This window comes from Cornus florida, unplaced genomic scaffold (assembly GCF_030987335.1).
Source record: "Cornus florida cultivar Cherokee Brave unplaced genomic scaffold, ASM3098733v1 CherokeeBrave_3.0.0_Hap2_Chr11, whole genome shotgun sequence".
Taxonomy (NCBI): domain Eukaryota; kingdom Viridiplantae; phylum Streptophyta; class Magnoliopsida; order Cornales; family Cornaceae; genus Cornus; species Cornus florida.
In genome coordinates this window covers 107,501,402-107,522,239 of record NW_026775581.1, presented here as the reverse complement: position 1 = coordinate 107,522,239, position 20,838 = coordinate 107,501,402, and the positions used below count along the sequence as shown (strand labels likewise).

The window sequence follows — 20,838 nt, the reverse complement described above, 5'->3', positions numbered from 1 at the left end:
TTCATTTACACAAACACAAACCTCTCCTTTGAATAGTGAAATGTTAAGACCACAAAGAATATGAATCACTTTTCATCTCCCCCAATCTTTCTCCTACTCTCTTCTCCAATCAAACGACAAACTAGTCTCATTAAATTGTTCTACTTTCAGAGTAATGTGAGTTTCATTCTCAAAATAAATAAGTGTTACATTTTAAAAATAATGAATGAACCTTCTCCTTGGTTCTGATCGGCTAGAGGAAAGCCACACATTAGTCAAAATGCCTGACTAATTTTCAAGTATACAAGTTCAACACACACAAGTCGTGAAACAATTATAATCATTTTATACTCAATAATACACTCTACGTGGGAGAAGACCTACTTTAATGTAATATGACTCAGAAAAATAAGAATTTTTGCGTGAGCTAAGTTAACGGTTCATTAAGAGAAATTATTAGGTGTTTTGAGATTATCGATGATATAATATTCGAATTTAATAAGAAGTAATTATTCTTGTTAAAAAAATAGATAATTGAATATTTATTGAACAAAAGAGCATTATATTATTACCTAGGTACCGGACTCAACAAATTTTCGGACTGCAAAACTCATGTGCTTACAAGTTACAAGCCAATCCGAGTTCATATTGGGCCTCCTATTTATTTGGTTTATATTGGGCCATTAGGCCCAAACTTCGCAACGACAACTTCGGTTTTCAGGCGGTTTGGAAGCATCTCTCCCTCTAGGGTTTTGCAGAAGAAACCGAAGCTCGAACCTTTCCGGAATCAAAGAGAGATCACATAACCGTTAACTGGTCTGGTCTGCTTCTCTCTCTTTATTTTTATCTGTGTATACACACACGTACATACACATATATATACTCACCTTCCATATATCACCTGTAATCGACTTTCAAAATTTCTGGATATATATGAACAGCTCACTGACTCACTAAATCTGTTATCGTCCAGTTCAGTTCTGGAAACTCTATCTCTCTTTAGTTTTCTCTATGCTGAGTTTTGTGCCCTGGGAAAGTATATTCTGGAAATGATATGTAGATGGAAATGGAAATTGTTACACACAACTTCTTATCGAATTATCCAAACACCATATTTTTTAGCTCCAATTCGCAGCATTTCATCAGCAATCGAGTGTTTTGACAAAGCCCAAAAGTGTTCTACAGCAGAACATTGTCAAAAACTTCCCAGGAATTCTAAAACCTTGCTCACCTCACAAATTGTTCAATCCACCCTACTGAATTGCCCTTCTGATTTGATTACTTTGAGTTTTTTCTTGTGGTGTGCTCGGCAACCGAATTACTTCCACGATAATTGTGCATTTGATCACTTGGTTAATGTGGTCGCTCGGCTTGCCCAGCAGTTTACAACAGTGAAAATTGTTATTAATCAACTAGAGAGTATTGGGTGCGTTACAAAGCCACAAACCTTTTTGCTTCTGATCAGGATTTATTGGCAAGGAGGCCTGTATGATTTGGTTTTTGAGGCTTTTGAGGAAATGATAAAATATGGTTACACACCAAATACGTTTGCACGGAACATTGTTATGGATGTGTTATTCAAGATAGGTCGTGTCGATGAAGCCCTTGGAGTTTTAAAGGAGAACCAGTTCCCGAATTTCTTAACTTTTAGAATTGCCATATGTAATTTATGCAGACTTAATGATTTGAGCAATGTCCAGGGTTTGCTTAGGAACATGTTGAGAAAGGGGTATCGTCCTGATGGCAAAACATTTTTGACGGTTTTGAATTGTTATTGCAAATTGGGTAGGCTAGTGGAGGCATTACAAGTACTCAGTTTGATGATAACTTTTGGTATTTCAACCTCTGTGACCACTTGGAGTATATTGATTGATGGGTTTTGTAAATGCGGCAGACTTGGCGCGGCAGGTTATCTATTAGACAAGATGGTTGAGACTGGGTGTTCTCCAAATGTTGTAACATACACACCTTTGGTTAAGGGGTTTATGCAATCCAAGATGGCCAGCAGTGCATTCAGTATATTAAGTAGAATGGAATCTAAGGGATGTTCCCTAGACTTGGTTCTTTGTAATGTTCTAATAGATTGTCTCTCTAAGTTGGGGCAGTACGATGATGCACTTGATGTCTTCTTTAGTTTGTCAAAAAGAAATCTGATACCTGATTCTTATACTCTCTGTTCTATAATGTCTGCCATATGTTTGTCCAAACAGTTTGATCTTCTACCCATATTAGTCAGTGGGCCTGCAATACAATCGGACCTTGCGGTCTGTAATTCCCTTCTAAGTTATTTTTGTAAAGCTGGTTATCCTTCTGGTGCAGTTGAGTTTTATAATGACATAATTGATAGAGGTTTTATACCAGATATGTATACTTTTGCTGGATTACTGACTGGATTATGTGGAGCCGGGAGAGTGAGTGAGGCAGTCAATGTTTACCATGGAATTCTCATTAACCATTTTGGTCAGGATGCTCAGATCCATACTGTAATTGTAAATGGACTTATAAAAGCTGGTCAGTTTCAGAAAGCTATCAGATTGTTTAGGAAGGCAATGGTCAAGAAGTACCCTTTGGATGTTGTATCATACACAGTTGCCATCCATGGGCTTCTTAGGGGTGGTAGAGCTGGAGAGGCTTGTACTTTGTATAACGAGATGAAGGAGGTTGGTGTAGCTCCAAATAAACATACATATCATGTATTACTCTCTGGCCTCTGTAGGGAAAGGAATGTTAAAATGGTTAAACAGATCATCCAAGAAATTATTGATGAAGGGATTGAACTAGACTGCAATACTTCCAACATGATAAATAATCTTCTCTTCAAATCACACTACTCTTGTTCAGGATTGTTGCATAAAAATGCCATGCCCCATGGTGTAAATGCAGGTGATGCGCATATTTCCATGTCGAAAGGATTTGGTGGATATTCTAGATGTTGACAAGTCTGGCTCTGATGATCTTTCTTACGTGGCAGCTTCAGTGGGTTGAGTTATATTGGTGAAGGAACTTATCGACATCTCTGCAGATGGCACTGCTGCTAGTCTCTGAAGCTTCAGTTGGGTTCCTTAAGGTACTGCTGATATTTTTTAGCTTATTATGGAAAATCAGTAAATCACATTATTCTGGAGCAGAATAGGCTCTCTCAGTTCCAATCCTTGTAATATATTTTGTCACTGTTTTAATTTATCAAAAAAAAATATATATATATATATATATATATATATGTAACTGTTTTAATACAATCAATTTAGTTAAGAACTATTAATATGTACCTACCTGTTGCAAGTATTGCGAGCTGAATTTTATCGTTTGACCTTAAAAGAAATGTTATCACATCTTAAACCTGAACATAGTACAATAAACTTGGCCACATTTACTCTTTAGCTGGACTTATTGCCTTGGAGATGTTTATATGACTGAGGATGAAATGACATTTAGAAATATATGTCTATGTGCTTGCTGTATACACATATAGATAAGTCATAATTTTCAATGTAATGGATGGATTCTCTTTGTTCTGTAGTACATTCCTTGAAAGTACAAATTAGTAAATGCAATGTGCAGTTGCTGATGAAGTGCAAATATTTTTTTTGCATATATTTGAACTTACAAAAAAGAGTGCCTCTGGATATTTCAAATTGATGGTATTTAAAGATGCTCTGTGCTCTGTTCACATGGTTCTATATTTTAATTGCATTAGTGTGTGATTTGATTGGTTTAATCCTGGTAGATGGACACTACTTCTTGAGGAACAAGTTTGCTCTTTGAGGATGTCCCCCTTTGTATCTATTGGATATGACTGATGAATTTTGACAAGGTACTCATGCTTGCCTTTTTATATTTGAATTTTAAAAAATGATGTTCCTTTTAAATTATTGAAAGCTTAGGAACTGTATTTGTCGCCTTATTTTGCATTAGGAAAATTAATGCCTTGCCTGGGATACTCTTCTTGATCATGAAGGGCGCCCCTTCAGAGCTGTCAATTGCAAGTGGGCTCTCCAAAAAGGAAGGTATGACTTTTATATGTACAGATAACCTTGGTTTTTTCCAGTTGTGAGGGGGAATTGAAGTTTCTCCATTGCCTATTCTGCATCACTTGAAAAGTTAAAATGAAGATACTTATTGTAACTTTCACTCGCATAGTAATTGTAAGCTACTGGCTGTTTTGCTACAACTATAAATGTGAGTGTTTTCCTCAGATAGTCTCTGTTTTTGTCTACTGAAACATGAACTTGTCCTGTGTATGTTCTTGTTTGCAGAATTTATTTACTTATCAAAAAAAAAAAAAAAAAAAAAAAAACATGAACTCGTCCTGTTTAATTGTAAAGCAAGAGTGCAAAAGCTAATGTGATTATGTGTCTATACAGTAACGTGAAAGAAATGGGTGGTAACTGGAGTTTGATGTCATATTTGTTGTACTGATGGTGTATAACATCAACTGTAATCCTGTAACCCAAACCAATCTGTTCAAGGAGAAGCGAAATCTATCCAAGTGAAGATTGTAATCTCAGCTAGAATTGGCTTTTTGTTTAGGCTGGACTGACTTTTGAATCAAGAAATGTATTTCAACTTAATTTAGGTATATATTTGCACTGATACATACACAAATGTACCGACTCAACGCCAAGTCAATCCCAAGTTTACTGAACCCGAAAAAAGTGCCAATGGGGGAAATCAGACTAACTCATGTGATCTGAATAACTGGGGCCATTGGTGTCTATAATTTGACATCGAATTGGCCTGTGCCATAAAATACCAACAGTGAAGTTGAATTTGAATTTCCTTACTGATGATATTCGAATTTTAATTTAATAATATCCAGTGTCTCTACAAGAGTGAAACCGTTAAGGAGCTTATGTTCCTTTCATCTGTTTTGATGGTGATCTACTGAGGTGCTGTTGAAATTTTTGGAGGTCATTTTTTTTTTTTTTTCATCCTAGGTAAGAATACAACAAGGGAATACAGAAAAATGTTCAAAAAGTAGTTATTAAAATTTAAAAATGATGTCAAATATTCCTTTATATGGGAATTTGGTTTTCTATTCTTCACTGCAGATTGTGCATGCGCTATGGCAAATAGCAGTCTTGATCTACCCAAAAATAAGAAATATTGAATGAGTATTCGTGCATTGTATGTCCGCCTTTTAGCTAGCTTAGCTAGTAAGTAAACTTACTATTGTTCCCCACATGCATATGTTGAGAACTGAGGTTTTATAAAAAAAATATTTGTCTGTGCATTTTTTTTATATGTATTTATATATGTATCTTTAAGTGACACTAATGCCCTTGTTTTGATGATTTGTTGGATCGGTTAGACTGACATGTTTACTTTTTCTTCATTGCAGAACCACACAACAATCTGCCTGTGAACCATTTGATGGATGTGCAAAGTCATTATCCTCTTAATTAGTGAAGCTGAATCACATTCCTATGGCTTGCAACTGTTTAATCGTGTCTGTGTGTACAATATTTTTTAACAAAATCCATTTGCTCGAAAGTGCCTTTCGCAATTTTTTTGTCCGTCTGAAAACCAGAGTTTCTGATATGTAGTTTTTCTGCTGTAGGCCTACATCGAATCAAATATTGAAATGACATATCATACATAAAACTTTTGAAACATTGTTTGGAACTCTCCTTATTCTTGATGTGTTGCTGTACAGGCAGAATATGCATTGGTGAATCTATTTAATGAGACTTCAACGTTGACCAAATGCAAGATTTGGTTGTAGCAATAATCAAAATGAAGATTCTAGTATGGAGTAGCAAGTTTTTAATTCCTGAATTATTGCTTTAGAAGCTTAAGCAAATGGGGGAGACAGATGTTGCAACTTCTGGGTAAAAAATTAAAAAGTTCGTCATTCCGGGTTGCCATTAATTCACATACACCCTCTACTAGCAAAAACATGCCATGTCATGTTCCATTCAACGATATTACCCAACAAAAAACAATACCTAACAAGTTAGCAAAAGGGCATGAAATTCAAATTAAACAATGTCTCTCCATCAGCGCCTCCATATGTTGGACCTGCTTAGTTTGTCACTAAGAAAACGATTTTCTGTTTTCAGAGAACTGAAAATTAGAAAACTGTATAAAAACTATACTTGATTCAGTTTACTAAAATATGTTTTATAAAATCTCGGTTATAAAAATGTCTGTTCTAAAATAACTGTCTTTTATAATTAGTAGGAAAGAGGCCCCAAGTAATTTGCTAACAGTACCAAATGGACAAACCAAACAGCACACTTTTTCAATACCAGACAGGTTAAGGGTTTCTTAAAAATTGCTCTAACCCAATACCCAATCTAAAGTATAATCTAATTCCTGTGCTCAGCCTATCAACTACAAAAATCACTTGGCTGTGCTCTATGCAGAAAGAATTGTTGACATTAATGGAAAGATCGTATATAGCTATTTCTTTCTTATAGGGTGCATGCAGAGTTCTTTCCATATCGAACGATGATGTCAAGTTTTCAAATTTACTTTACCATTAGCCGCAGGCTGGAAAGGTGGGTGTAAAATACTCCCAAGGAACTGGTCACCAAGATGTTAGGGCATTGGCATCGGAAAATGTCAGTATTCATTCAAACCATCAAATATACACAGCCACTATTATGCATCTTTATGCTCATAGGAATGCAACAAGCATGATTACCTTGTGTGAAGAACAACTATTTCGCGACTTTGGCATCCAAAACATTTTCATTTCAGATGAACTAGTTTTTATTCATTTTACACTACTGATGTCCTTGCGCCAGCATGGAGCACGTCACAGCTTCCAATACACTATCAACACATACAAATCATGAAAAAGTAATGAAGAAAATAAGTCTAGCCCAACTTTCATGCTAAGTTTCTACATTGCCACATTCCAATGTATATCATCACTGCTATTCTGTAGTGGCCCCTGACCTAGTATACAAATAGAACTAGGTCAGCCTATTAGCTTGGAGGTTCTATAACATTACTGCTGTTGATTTTGCTGTCGCTGTTGTTGGAAACTGGGATGATTCTGTGAAGCATTCTGGATGGCCACCATACCAGGTTGTAGATTTGAGGCATTTTGCGCCATATTTCCGAAAGCACCTTGTGAACCATGTTGCTGCTGCTGCTGCTGCTGTAGAGGCATCATCGTGCTAGGATTAGCTGCTCCCATGTTAAACACTGAAACGAGAAGCCTAAACACAAATTAGCAAATAGGTATAATGTAAAATTGACTTGGAAAAATAGGTTGAGCAGATAGATGATACATTTCACAGACACACCCTCCCATTTCTCTTTACCAAGCAAGTATATGCAAAGACAACTTATAGTAAGCTAAAAGATATAAAGGATAATACTAGAAAGGATTTTCTTACTTTGATCACTCAAAATTTGGGAAGCATGACTCCGATTGCCAGAAGATAATCCAAACTGATAGCAATGAATTCAACATGAAAAAGAAAATCATAATGCTAATTGAGGTAAAAATATGTAATATAATGCCAAACTAAATTTATACAGAGAACATGGTATCGGTAAAAGAATTAATGAGATAGACATGCCAGTAACCCACATATAAACGTTACCTACGGGTAAAAAGTAATTATTCGTTTGTCACAAAAGAAGCTAACTGGAGTAATATTGCCAACAGACCAACATTATATGTAGGTAAGGTTGCAAATAGAAATTCCAATGTTATATCTGGTTATGAAAATTAATGTAGTGATTTTCTTCTCAAAATAGATAATTTTATTTGAAACAGAACATAGAATTGATTAGGCGTGTCTGCTTGGACTCTAACAAGGAAAAATAGCAAGATAATTATGCAATAACCAAGCAAATCTAGGTAAACTAACAAAAAAGACTTCCTTTTAAAATGATTTTCCTTATCCAAATCCACAGAAAACTGTTTGTGGCAGGAGTTTAATGGAGTTTCCTCAAACCTGGCAGGAGATCTAATTACATATTGCCAAGATTCTGAAAAACAAACTCATGTTGTAGGAGGGCCCAAGATATTGCTAATTGACTGGTAAATAATAATTATTCTTTTAATTATTTGGACCCAAGATAGGATTGAAAAAGTTCTTACTTGAACTTTTTTGTGCCTGACCTATAGAGATGCAAAGTCTCCATTGACACTTTCCATTTTTTTATTTTTTTTTTGGATTAACCCGGGGTGTCAGGGATGGCACGAACCCTTAGGGCCCCTCAACAACCCAACTAATCCCCGATGACCCGGAAGGGCGCCTCCCCACCCGGGCTGGGTAAGTCACTGCAGGAGCAATGGAGGCTAACCACAAAGAACTCCCAGTGGGACTCGAACCCTAGACCTTGGGCTTGCTAAGCTCCAAAGTTCAGCGAGTAAACCGCTGGGCCATATTCGAAGTGGATGACACTTCCCATTTTTCATAATGAAATACACGAATTCAATAGATGCTGCTTAATATAGGTTCAAGCAAGATTATTCCAACAATTGCAAATCACTTGTGGATTATTCCAGCAATTGCATGGTGGATTTGGTTGGAAGCATGGAACTTACACTAGGGTGTCCCTGATTGAAGACTGGGTGTAGTCATTAAAGGCACATATTGGCTTTAAAAAAAAAAGGCAAATTTCTAGACAAGAGTAATTAAAGACGCAGCTCGACCCCAAAAAGCTCCAAACTCTCCAAGGCTCTAAACTGAAGTGCCTAGGCAAGACCCATTGACATACATGTATAGAAGAAAGGATCAAGGGTGGTTTACGGCTCAACCCATGAAGTAATCATACTCAAATCATAGATGTATAGGATGTTTAGCTACCCAGACATACAGACAATTCTAATTCCATTCGGGACTTGCAAAGTAAATTACCACCATCTTGTTAGCTATTCCCCCTTAAAAGGGAGCTCTTGAGTTGAATCATAAAGACGTCCTCACTAATTAGGAGATGGCACCTTTCTACTGAGTTGGGTTGAGAGAGAGAGTTGTGAAGCAATTTGAAAGCTAACCTGCTGCATTCGTGGGAGAAGTGATTGTGATGGCATCGTTGCGGACATGTTTGGAATCTGACATTAATGAAAAAGATAGTAAATTTTTATGGTTACAAATTTTTCTCAGTAACAGAAGAATAAAAATAAGTAAAGATTTATTTATAAATAACAAATCAAGATTAGATTTGTCCACATGGTAACTGTTAGTTTCCAAGAAGTAAATTACTTCGGATGAAGATACAATTTTTCCAAAGTCAGCTGAATGGTAGGATGCCACAGATGTCCCCTCGAATTCCAAAAAGGATTAAACGAAAAGTGGATTTAACAAAAGAAAATTTAAGGAAATGAATAAAACAAACAAACGACAAGAAGCACAGAAACAAATCAGTATGAAGGTTAAGTACAAAAACTGGATATATAAAAAGTCAGTGTGAAAAATTGTAAAATATTCATTCAACCTTCAGTAGGAAGGCTGTATTTTACTCTGCATGTGCAATTGTGCATATCTGGACTCTTTTAAATGCACAAGACATACTTCACCAAAAAATTGTGAACACACTAGGCTGCTGATGAATACAAAGAATTATAATTCTCTTTATTTGTACACACAAAAAATAATAACAATAAATAAATACATTTCAATGAACAGAATGCAAGGTTATTTACTATCAAGTACTCGTAGCAGATTCCCAAGTGCTACTCTTTCTTCAATTTTGTAGCAGTGGAACAATTTTAGAGGTTTGCATGGATTAATTGAATAAAAGTTGGATTACGCCACAAATAACAGTTTAAATAGTTGCTTCCTCAAGCAATGCAACTAGAAACTACAAGAGGAAAGGTGAAATGAGAAAGAAAATGAAAACAGAAGTACAACCCAATTACAGCAATTAGCCATGTTTGTCCAATAAGTACTCAACATTTATACCTCATTCCAGTACCGACTACTCATATATTTATTACTCGTATAACTATAAATGACATATAAAAAACAATAAGACGCAATAATTTAAAATACAGAGAATAGGAAGAGCAAAATGGAAACATATCTCACAATTTGCGTATTTGGCGTAGACTGAGCAGCATTAAACAATGCACTATTGGCAGGGGAAGAAAATTGGTTTAAATGACGATTCAGCTGATTTCCTTGGCTGAGTTGGTTTTGACCAATGCTATGCTGAATGGGTCCAGATGTTAGCTGCCTACTTTGAAATTGCTGGGCCCCCATTGGCTGAGAAAATTGCATCTGATGCTGACCGTGTAACTGGTGAAACAGTGATATTTATTCAAGCAATTAATAGAGAATATTTGAAGAGTCAAGAGAGAGAAAGAATAATACTAATACATCCAGAAAGCAATCTGATAATAGCTTTCAATTGGATAAATATCATAATTATAGTAGGCATTATCGCACTTATTTTGCATTAATTTCCATATTATATACACAAATATAAGAAAATCCCCTTTTTCCACTGTTAAATGTTTTCTTGGTTAAAATTGCATGTTAATGCATGAAAATATACGAGTTTATTATCCATCACATTAAATTTTATTGCATAATTTATTTTGTAGGAATTTTAAAGCACCAATCGAAGTATTTAGAGCTTCGATCGATCAAATGTGTGTTAATATTGATCGTTGGAAAGAAAATACGCAAGAGAGCAAGTATCTACGAGTATCCATTGGTCAACATCAATCAAGGAGGATTCTAGAAGAGTTTTATAAAATAAAAATTCGTTTGGGATATTAAAGTGAAGAAATAAAACTTCCATATTCAATTTAGGAAAGAAGTTTGGAAGGAAAGTTTTGAAGCCGTCTCAGTAAATTAGCTATAACTATGCAAACTCAAGAAAGAAGACTTGAAACCCTGTCATATTTGTATTTCACAAGAATTTCATGAAGAGCATGTCTACTAGGTCAAAACTGGGCTGCAAGTCGACACAAATTTGGAAGCCAGATTTTGGCAGATTTTCTTTTCCGCACTTTCCTATTTCCTCTTTCTTGGAGGAAACTCTACATCATCTCTATATAAGAGAGGCCGTCCAACAAAGAATACACATCCGTATTATTACTATTTTCCAGTTTTGTTTTGTTATTATGAGTAGCTAAACCTTTTTGCTAAGGCTAGGAGTGAATCCTCAACATTGATATGGCGTTTGCTTAACCATTATCTATGGTTTTAATGTAAGTTATTTTGAATTGATTCTACTATTTTGAAAAAGCGTTTGTTTTGTATAATTCTTTGAGTTATCGTTGACTCCGGGCACAGTGAATGCTTAGGATTCCCTGTGAATCAAATTACTAGTTTTGTCACCTCATAAATCAATCAAATTTATGAATTCATCTTTTTAAAAATATTACTTTGGATATAATAACTTTCAATATCTTCTAATTGAGATCATTTTTTGTATGAGTCTTAATTAAGTTATAAAATAAATTTGTTAGCAAATACCATAGATTTGTTGTGTATGAATCTCTGAAACCTTAGTGTTTTTCGAAATATTATTCAAATCAATTCTCTGTGATTCAATCACCAAACTTTCCAAATCTTTTAAATATTTTTGCTTTTGCTTTCACCATTAATTATTGTTTCCCCTTTCCCTATGGTTCGACCTTGGACTCACTGAGTATATATTACTTCATGACATTGTGCACTTGGAGCATTATAAAAGTCGTAGCAGTATCCTAGTGAATCAAATTCTAGAAGTGTATATATGGATGTAATAATGAAATTCTATCCTCCACACACACACACAGACCTTATTTGGTGTGGTACCTGTGGTTGAAAGAGAATGAAAATTTATGGTTAAGGAATATAAAACAACCAAAAAGAAGATGAGAGAACTTTTAACAGAAAATAACATTGTTTTGCAAGTTGGGACTTAAGAGACATAGGCTATTGCTGCCACTGTCACTGTCACCACTACCATAATCTTAACAATCAACGCATCCAAGTGCAGCCGCCAGTTCAAAAATGCTCACACATTTCACATCAGCATCCATGATAGAAATGTATATAAGAAAAACAATGGACTGCTCTAAGTAAGTGGCTAGATAGATTATCTAGTCAGCATGAAGAAAATAAAATACGAAATTATATAAGGCACCAAGAGAGAGGGGCACAATGACATGCTTTGTGGCATATATCCGTAAGTACAAACACACATGCAGTGCCATGCATATATGCACAGTGCTTGTGTGAATTGTTTGCATATCTTTGTAAAACATACACGGGAAAAGCATCCGGATGGAGATACAGGACGATAAATAAAAGACTAGTGCAAATTTACCGATTGAAACTTCTGCTGAGCTTGGCCCTGCAAATCATGCAGCTGTGGCAGCTGGTTCTGCCAAAAAAAAAAAAAGAAAAAAAAAAAAGTAAGTACTACAATAGTTGTACTTTTGTAGTTCTTCTTAATAAAATCACCCTGTTCACGGAACAAAAAAGTTTGGCCTGCAAGATATTTAGCACTCGGGTGTCACGAAAAATAGATCTACTTGTTAGTTGTTACACAGGCATTTACAAAAAATAAAGGAATGCTACATAAAACTTACTGACGATTGACAAGTAACTCACACACACTTTGCCCCTATGGGGACTAGAACCCTAAACTTTCCACTTTGGGATGTGAGGAGATACCACTAGGCTACAGCCCTTCGTTGAAAATTTTCTAAATTTAAAATCCTCAGCAACTTTTCCGAACTCGTATGTTTTTGACCGGAACTAAATTGATGTCAAGTTGAGGGCAAAAACCTTCAGTATCGCCCATTAAAGAACACCATAGTCAACCAATTGGATTAGCGTGTGAAGCATGTGTCTCTCTGAGTTTGGGCGTATATACACACACCACACCCTCACACTGGCATACATATATAATGATGTAACGAAATGTCTGCTTTCAAAACAGGCCAAATATTTCATCTAATCTACTTCATCATTTCAGGGAAAGAACAACAATATAAAGATAGATTCTAATCATATGCTACTTCCTCCTGTCACTAAAAATATGGCCACTTCAATAAAAAAAAATATATTAAATAAAACTGTACCTGCCCCAGTCCAGGCATCGAAGATTGCCTGAATTGCTGATGAGCAAGGAGTTGCTGCTGATGTCGGGGTAATTGCATCATTTTTTGCCTTTGTTGTTGTTGTTGTTGTTGTTGTTGCTGCTGCTGCTGCTGCTGCTGTTGGTGCTGCTGCTGTTGTGATTGTTGCTGAGGAGATGGTGTATTCATCAAAGTCGTGCCAGACCTAGGCGAGTTTGCATATGGCAGTGGAGACGTCGTTGTATTATCAAAGGAAGTGGCCGCAGTAGCACCGGAAGGGGAAGCTGCTGATCTTCCAATAAGTTGTGTTCCAGAAGCCTACTTAGAAATTGTTGGGTAAGAGTGCTAAAAAACAGCCACACTTGCAGAGAATCATGCAGTTTGCATCTTACAAGAAAAAAGATGTGAACTGGAAATTTCTCATCATAAGCCCCATAAAGAAGTACACGGATATTAAATCAATAAATTGGCAAAAAAGGTAATATTTGGTGGAGATGTCCTGTTAGATTTTGATGGGTAGCTGCAAAACCTAAAGCCAAAAACAACCTGATCTCGGGCTGAGTTTATAGTGTAAAATATCGGGCAGACATGTGCTTTAAGCACATTATAATACATTAATACTACTCAGTAACTATATGTACCCACATTCCACTACACAAGCTGAATGCAGCTACTAGCAAACAGAACAATGTCCATATAAAGAACACTTCAAAAAGCATGCAAGCATCCTGCAATTTTAAGTTTAAAATTGTAAATTCTTCTCATTAACGAGATGGATGATGAAAAAGAAAACATACCAACAAGTTGAGAAAAAATGGAAAAGAAAAGAGGAATGAGGAAACAGAATGGATGAACCTGCCTTGGAATGACAAGGACGAAAATATATTTTATTTATTTGAGCAATCTGGGCTAGCTTCATTATATCAAAGATCCCTATAAATGATTTCATGTTAATTTCAGAAAAGCCCAAAAGACAATGATCTAACCTGTAACAACGTTCCCTGGCTGTTAATGTTGTTCGATGACAGGGGAGTATTAGTTTTCATGTACATGCCTGAAACACAAGGTTTTAAATGCCACTTTATTGACACCAAAACACACAAGGTTTTCAAAAAATTTAAGGAAATAATCATGCATCAATGACATGCTAAACCATACCAGATGCATCAACAAAAGTCTGCGTGGTATCACTCACGGCGAGAACATCCACCAGATGCATGGGAAGAGCAGACGTAATCTGCTTTTGATCCCCAGGTATTCTTAATCCTTAATACAAAAACCAGTCAATAAAATCAATAATATAATAAGCATACACTCACACTAACTGATGTCCTTGCAGTAAAATATAATAGGCTGAGGGTCAAGAAAGATCTGTTGGGGACACAAATTAAAAACCTTTTGGTGGCTTGAAACATCTCTGGTAGTTGTTTCCTCCAGTTGCAAAGCTCTAAATCATATTATATTATATTTAATCATATAAAGCAGAAAATTTTCGCAGTTCTATTCAGGATACTCTATAGCAAGTTGATATTCATGTCACTGTAGTACAGAGTTGTTCATGTTGCTGTAGTAATGAACTCATACAGATTTGTGTTTCCTTTATTTATTAGATTGATTCAGAGGCAAGAATTCATGTTGTCCAAAGAAGAAGAAGACAAAGCAAAAAAAAAAAACAACGAAGAAGAGGATCCTTTCCTATCTAGGGTTACTTATAATTCTAATAATAAGGTTGTGTCATACTACAGCAAAAACCAAGCCTAGTTCCCAACCACTTGAAGTCGGCTAAATCAATCATATGTTTTCATTCTGCTCTATTTAAGGCCATATCCTCAGTCAATCCACATGTTATCATATCCTTCCTTGCTAAATTTACTCACATTAACTTTAGTATTCCTCTTCCCCTAGTATTACCATCAATGTAGACTATGTCACTTTTCCTAGCTAGGGCACTTAAAATGTCTTGTTTGCACATGTCCAAACTATCTTAATCGATTTTCTCTGATTTTTTCTCTAATTTGTGCTACTCCCACCACACATCCATCTCAACATTCGCATTTCCGCTAGTGCTATTAAAGGCTCAAGGCGCTAGAGGTCCTTTGGAGCCTAGGCGAGAGGCGCACGGCAAGGTACGCGCCTGAGTGAAGTGAGGCGCACAATTGAAATTTTAAACTACCATAATAGCATTCATATCTCACAAGTCATATCAATATTCTAAAAATTAATATCTAATATAAAAAAGTAAATCCATCAACTATATTTTTGTTTATTATTAGGAATTTTAGGTTTTTACTGGATAACAGGTAGTTTTGAATTTCGGGATTTATCCAAAATAGTCAATAACTTGATTTTTAAAAATGAGGTCAATTTATCATTTATTATTGTGTGCCGTTCTAGTATTTGCCGGTGCAGTTGCTAAATCTGCACAATTCCCCCTTCATGTATGGTTACATGATGCCATGGAAGGGCATTCAAGAACCATAAAATATAGCACAAATTTGTTTTCTTGAAAGGCAAAACATAGTACAAAAAAAAATAAATCTATTAAAAAAAACTGTTAACAAGAAAAGAAAAAGAAAAAAAAGAGATAGAACAATCTATATCAGATCCTTCTCTGCTATGCTTAAGCTTTCTTATTTGTTTATTAAGTTGCCAAAAGTACCCTTTTTGGCTTAAGAGATAGAACAATCATTTAAAAAAAAACAAATAACAACCAAGCGCGCCTAGGCGCACCTAGACAAATAGGATGAGGCACAACCGAGGCGCACGCCTAGTAAACACTAGTGAGCCTGGGATGACAACAGGCACTAGACCTGCGCCTCGAGCCTAGGCGCATGCCTAGGCGCGCCTTTAACAACACTGATTTCCGCCACACTCACTTTTTATGTATGTTGTTTCCTAACTGCCCAACATTCCATGCTATAGAGTATGGCTGGTCTAATAGTTGTTCCATAAAACTTCCCGTTCAATCATAAGGGGATACACCTATCAAACAATATACTAGCTGCAATAATAAGGTTGCGTCATCTCTTCTAAAATTTATAAAGTGTGCTTTCAGTTACAAAGCGAATCGAAACAATGGTCAAGATCAAGAAGGCATGACTCACTGATTCTTCTTTTTCTTGATCACTTCCTCTTATATTATTGGCAACAAATATTTATTTTCTATTTTTGGGTAAAATCACTCTTCAAACTATTAAAACGGTGCCTATAATCCCTAATTCAACTTCAAAAAACTATTAGCCAATTTCTACTCATTTCTATAAAAATTTAAAGCCAAACCCAGCCCTGAACTCTATATATGGCTGCAGGCCCTTTGAATATTTTACACAGCGAGATACAGTCGATAAAATATATGACATCATTCTATCAGAAAGTGCATTACTTTGACAGGGATTTACTTACACAACATAGTTACTCCATCAAAAACCTGAGAAATATGTTACATAATATTAGACATGGAAGTCAATGATTCCACAGGAGTATCCCTATAATTTAACACACATTGAATGTTGGACCTCACAAGTCTCATGCAGAGTACTCATTCTGCAGCAAACAATTAGTACTTGATCTCAGTCTCATATTCAGTAGCTTAAACATTAAACTTAAGAAGAATGCTGCTTATATGTGTAACCCAAACTTCATTAGAAAAAGAGTAATAAATCCCACTATATTGGAGGAAAGACGGGGAAACACACACACACACACAGATAATCCAAGTCAACCAGCCAAAGTGAAGAGATGATACGCCCATAATAAAAAGCAACACGAGAAGATCATTCACCAGCTATGGTACCAATGAGAAAGCAGGAGACAAATTACAGTTCTGTGACAGGTTACAGGAATTTCCATCAACCAAACTGTGGATCCAGTGCCCAAGAAATCTAAAAATTTATTTTGAAGCTCAGTCAATCTTTAGACAAAATAAGATAGTGAAGCAAGAAAAGCATAAGAAAAGCGTGGATAAAATATTCATGCAACTAAAGATGCTTGCAATAACATTTCCTTAATAAAGTTATTCTCTTATTTCTCCATATATTATTATATCTCAAGCAGATAACCTACGGAATTTCTTACAAGTTTTAAGGTGTTACTAATTTTATTAGACACCAGCTGTCAGGTATAAAGTCTGTTAGAAATGTTACATACGTACTCCGTAACATACCCATGCTATGTAGTGTCCAACGAGAATACTTCGAATATTTTAAAGTACTCGTACAACAAATCATTTAACCACATAAGTCTCCAGATAAAGAAAGTTAAGGACCATTGTCCATCAAAGAGGATGTCATTATAATATAGCTTCATTCGCAGAAAATGTGCCTTCAAGAATGAGGTATGATTACAACTAGGTTAAACTGAAGACTCATAAACTTGGAGTCACAGTATATATGAAACACGAGAAGCAGGCCTGAATATTAAAAGGAATTCCTTCTGTTAAAAAGCAAATTATGAGAAGTATCAGTTGAGAACAACACCTTCGCCATGATTTACAGCACTTCGCAGTAAATTCTCTTGTTCTTGAATTTTTGCAGCTTGGACCTTGTCTAATGTTGGAACAATCGTTGGCCCTTGTCGTGTACCAAAATAGGCTTTACGGGTATCAGCTATGACCTTTTCAGCACTTTCACAGGCTGCTCCAATCATATCTATTCTAGTCTATAATAATTTTTTCAAAAATAGAAAAAAATAATGCCCATGTTTGAGTGGAAAGAAAAAATTACATTGATATGGAACAATCTTAATTATATTTAGATCACCTTTAGCTTTTCAATTTGTGCGGATACTGGCAGGTTTTCCATCCCATGTAATACCTGCTCTCTCTTGGAACTGTCTTCCATTTCCATCTCAGGCAATAGCTTTGATGACAACATAACTGGCAGAACTGTATCCACAAGAATCCATTAGTTTATTATAGAAACCATTTGCTACTTTATAAATATGTAATTTACTGTTTAGGAAATTGTCTACAATACGACAACTTATAGATAAACAGATAGATAGATAGATGGATATATAAATAGGTCTTATGATATGAAGAGCAGTGTTCCACCAGAGATAGATAGATACATTCCTAAATACATAATACATATATATATATATATACATACAGAAAGAGAAAGAGGGAGAGAAAAAGGGGGGGGGAGAAAAAAGGGGGGGGTGGTGGTGGTGAAAAGGGAGAGGTCTTATGATACTATCTGGCTATCTGCGGTGTTCCACCAGCAAATCCTAAGAATTGATGTAGACGAATAGATGATGACAGGTATAATATATATATATATTGATAAGTATGGCAGATATTAAATAAAAAATACATTATCAATTAAAAATGCTGAAATTTCTTGAAAATAAGGCTTCTGTTAATACTGCATTATCAATTAAAAATCAATTGTGGTAAAGCACTTCACCTTCACCTTCACCTTAACCAGGTGATGTGGGATTGTGCGGTAAGGTGAAGGTGAAGTGCTTATATGTGCAGGTGGTATCTCCAAATGGTATAAGGCTTTTTGCGGTAAAACCCAAGAAAAAAATTGTGTGGGTTCAGGCCAAAAGCGGACAATATTATACCATGTGGTGAAGTGGGCTGTTACAAATGGTATCAGAGCTGGAGCCCTGGCGAAAGTGTGGCCAACGGGATGTTGGGCCCTTAGGGAGGTGATTGTGGCGACCTATGTGGGCGGGTGTGATGTAGGCTGGCACGAGACACCAGGCAAGCTACCACACTAGGTTGTTACAGGCAAAAAAAAAAAAAAAAAATTGGGAGGTTAAGAGAGGGCATAATGGTCTTTTCAATTGTTTGCGCATTTTTGTTAATTTTTTTTATTTTAAAACTATTAACATATTTAGGGTAAAAATGTCAATCAAATTAATAATTTAATACCATTTCTCCGACAAACTTTGACAGGGGGTATCATAGTTATTTTTGCAAAGGTTTCATTTATGGGTTATTTATTAAAACCTCAGGGGGGGTCTAGGTAATTTACCCAAAAATAAAAATTGTGAGATCAAGATTCAAGAGAAACAGTTGTACTTGCCAAGAGATGTCACTCACTATTCCCCTGCCATTACCATAAAGCAACAAACCAAAAAATAAATAAAAAGGCCAGGGAAACATAAATAAGAAGAAAATGATAGTTCTTTTCAGATACATATAAATGCATGCAAATAGTGTGTCAAGTTTTCCTAAGAACCCCTAAAAACTATCTTGAAAGGTTTGAATAAAGGATCATATCATGAATAAAAGTTGTTCTTTGCATTACCTAGGCACTGATTCCACTCAATATCATTGACAGATGATTTTTATTAGAACCATTCAGTTGGATCCATCAGTCTAGGAACTCCATATGTGTATTTATATATGCCTTACTAATGTGAGAGAAATTATTCATACTTGTGGCGTTCTCTGCATTGACGTTCTTTGGATGTACAACAAAAGCCTTGGAAACCTTCTTGATGTCTTCCACTATGTTAAAAAGCTCAAGATTCACCATAGAAAATTGCCCCAATACATCTTGCCTGGTGGACAGAAACAAGCATGTCAAAAAGAATCAGCAGCAATTGCCAATTAAGCTTAACATTTATTACATGCATGCCCATAAGATCACTTGACTCACTTAAAAATTTTCGTCATCAAAATCATAAAAATCAGTTACTTCAAGACATGATTTTTGAAACACTCCTATTATTTCTCTAATTCCTCAGATTGAGTGATGGATCTCAGATGACAGTTTCACAAATCATATCCCCAGGACAGTGAATAGGTATAATAATATGAGTAACAGAAATGAAAAGCCAACATTTGAACTCAAAGGAAATCAGGATAACAGTCCTTTCCCAAAATACATTGGATAACTGTAATTGCAAAAAGTATTCCTATCCAGGTGATATATGATTGACCATTCATAGGAGAATAGTACCTAATACACGAAGCATTGGATTAAAAAAACAATTTTCTGCAATGCAGAACAGTGTAAAAAATGCATATGCTGTAAGAGTCCACACTGTGTTGGAGTGTGTGGCACTACACAGAGGTTCAAAGCTTTCTATCCTAAATCTCAATATAAGCACACATCGGAGTGGGATACTGAAATTAACTGATTTGCAGTTTCTTGTCGTCTGTCTGTGTCTGCGTCTGTCTGTGTGTGCCTGAGTAACATTCGCCTTCATACACGATGTTATGAACATTTACTTATTACATGTCTTCGTGCATTGCATGGGTGAAAGGTAGGTCTGTGAATCTTAGGCAAAATTAGTAGTTAAAATTCATAATTTCGAAATTCTTCTAATTTCAAACAAATTTAGAGTGAAAAAGTGAGAGGGCTAACCATTTAGGGACAGAATTGGTGCGAGCGATGGCATCTAGGTCTTCGAGGATGCGAGAGATGGCTTTGAAGAGGCTGATCGCTCGCGTCTTGACAGACTCGAGATTGAGTTGCTGTTGAACCGCAGGGTTCAGCCTCTCCACAACCTTGGGCGGTTGTTGTTGTTGAGCCTGGGCTTGGTCCTGAGCTCCAACAATGCCTTCCATGGCGGCCATGACCGCAGAGAGAGAAAGAGAGACTGTTAGAGAGCGGTGGCGATTTAACCTTTTTAACAATTGTTGTAGTAACTCGTTCGTATGATTCGTTGGACGACGAGTCTTTTCATGCTCCTCTGTGTCGTCCGTTCTAATTTCTTTTTATGGGATATGTAATTAATTAATGTCTTCTTTTAAATTTACTAAATTATCATATTCAAGTTGTAAGTTTTTAAAAACTTGGGGGGCAACAATGGAAAGACGGCATTAATTTTTGCTTTCACTTTACTAATTTGGGATATCTTAAAAAGAAAAATTGGACAAGAGAGGTTGTACAAATTGGAAAATCTGTAAT

At 35.8% G+C, this 20,838-nt stretch overlaps 2 protein-coding genes across 6 annotated transcripts; one reads left to right on the top strand and one right to left on the bottom strand.

The window, feature by feature from the left end:
* Nucleotides 1-684: 684 nt before the first annotated feature.
* On the top strand, nt 685-5,988 carry LOC132284307 (putative pentatricopeptide repeat-containing protein At1g16830). Of its 2 annotated transcripts, XM_059786399.1 has the most exons (5): nt 685-2,862; nt 2,951-3,046; nt 3,707-3,793; nt 3,895-3,986; nt 5,321-5,988. In XM_059786399.1, exons 1-2 carry the CDS (start codon nt 1,029-1,031, stop codon nt 2,962-2,964), a joined length of 1,848 nt encoding a protein of 615 aa, XP_059642382.1. In that variant the 5' UTR covers nt 685-1,028; the 3' UTR covers nt 2,965-3,046; nt 3,707-3,793; nt 3,895-3,986; nt 5,321-5,988. The 2 variants fall into 2 exon arrangements, with proteins under 2 accessions (XP_059642382.1, XP_059642381.1); XM_059786398.1 differs by having other exon boundaries at nt 685-3,046.
* A 668-nt stretch (nt 5,989-6,656) lies between these two features.
* Nucleotides 6,657-20,618, bottom strand: LOC132282318 (mediator of RNA polymerase II transcription subunit 8). 4 transcript variants are annotated; one of them, XM_059783944.1, is made up of 12 exons: nt 20,293-20,616; nt 19,359-19,483; nt 17,728-17,852; nt 17,446-17,626; nt 14,129-14,236; nt 13,957-14,024; nt 12,974-13,288; nt 12,214-12,270; nt 9,978-10,187; nt 8,945-9,001; nt 7,332-7,386; nt 6,657-7,137 (listed from the first exon to the last, which is right to left on the bottom strand). In XM_059783944.1, exons 1-12 carry the CDS (start codon nt 20,502-20,504, stop codon nt 6,938-6,940), a joined length of 1,713 nt encoding a protein of 570 aa, XP_059639927.1. In that variant the 5' UTR covers nt 20,505-20,616; the 3' UTR covers nt 6,657-6,937. The 4 variants fall into 4 exon arrangements, with proteins under 4 accessions (XP_059639927.1, XP_059639928.1, XP_059639929.1 ...); XM_059783946.1 differs by having other exon boundaries at nt 6,966-7,151; nt 20,293-20,617; XM_059783945.1 differs by lacking the exon at nt 8,945-9,001 and having other exon boundaries at nt 20,293-20,617.
* Between the last annotated feature and the right edge of the window lie 220 nt (nt 20,619-20,838).

What these genes read in the sequence shown, in the direction of transcription:
- LOC132284307 (XM_059786398.1), top strand. Translation starts at nt 1,029, where the DNA reads ATGATATGTAGATGGAAATGGAAATTGTTACACACAACTTCTTATCGA.
- LOC132282318 (XM_059783944.1), bottom strand. Translation starts at nt 20,504, where the DNA reads ATGGCCGCCATGGAAGGCATTGTTGGAGCTCAGGACCAAGCCCAGGCT. An exon ending in ACCAATTCTGTCCCTAAATG is followed by an intron (nt 19,484 to 20,292) that starts GTTAGCCCTCTC and finishes TCTGTCCACCAG; the next exon opens with GCAAGATGTATTGGGGCAAT. An exon ending in GCCAGGGAACGTTGTTACAG is followed by an intron (nt 13,289 to 13,956) that starts GTTAGATCATTG and finishes ATTTCTAAGTAG; the next exon opens with GCTTCTGGAACACAACTTAT.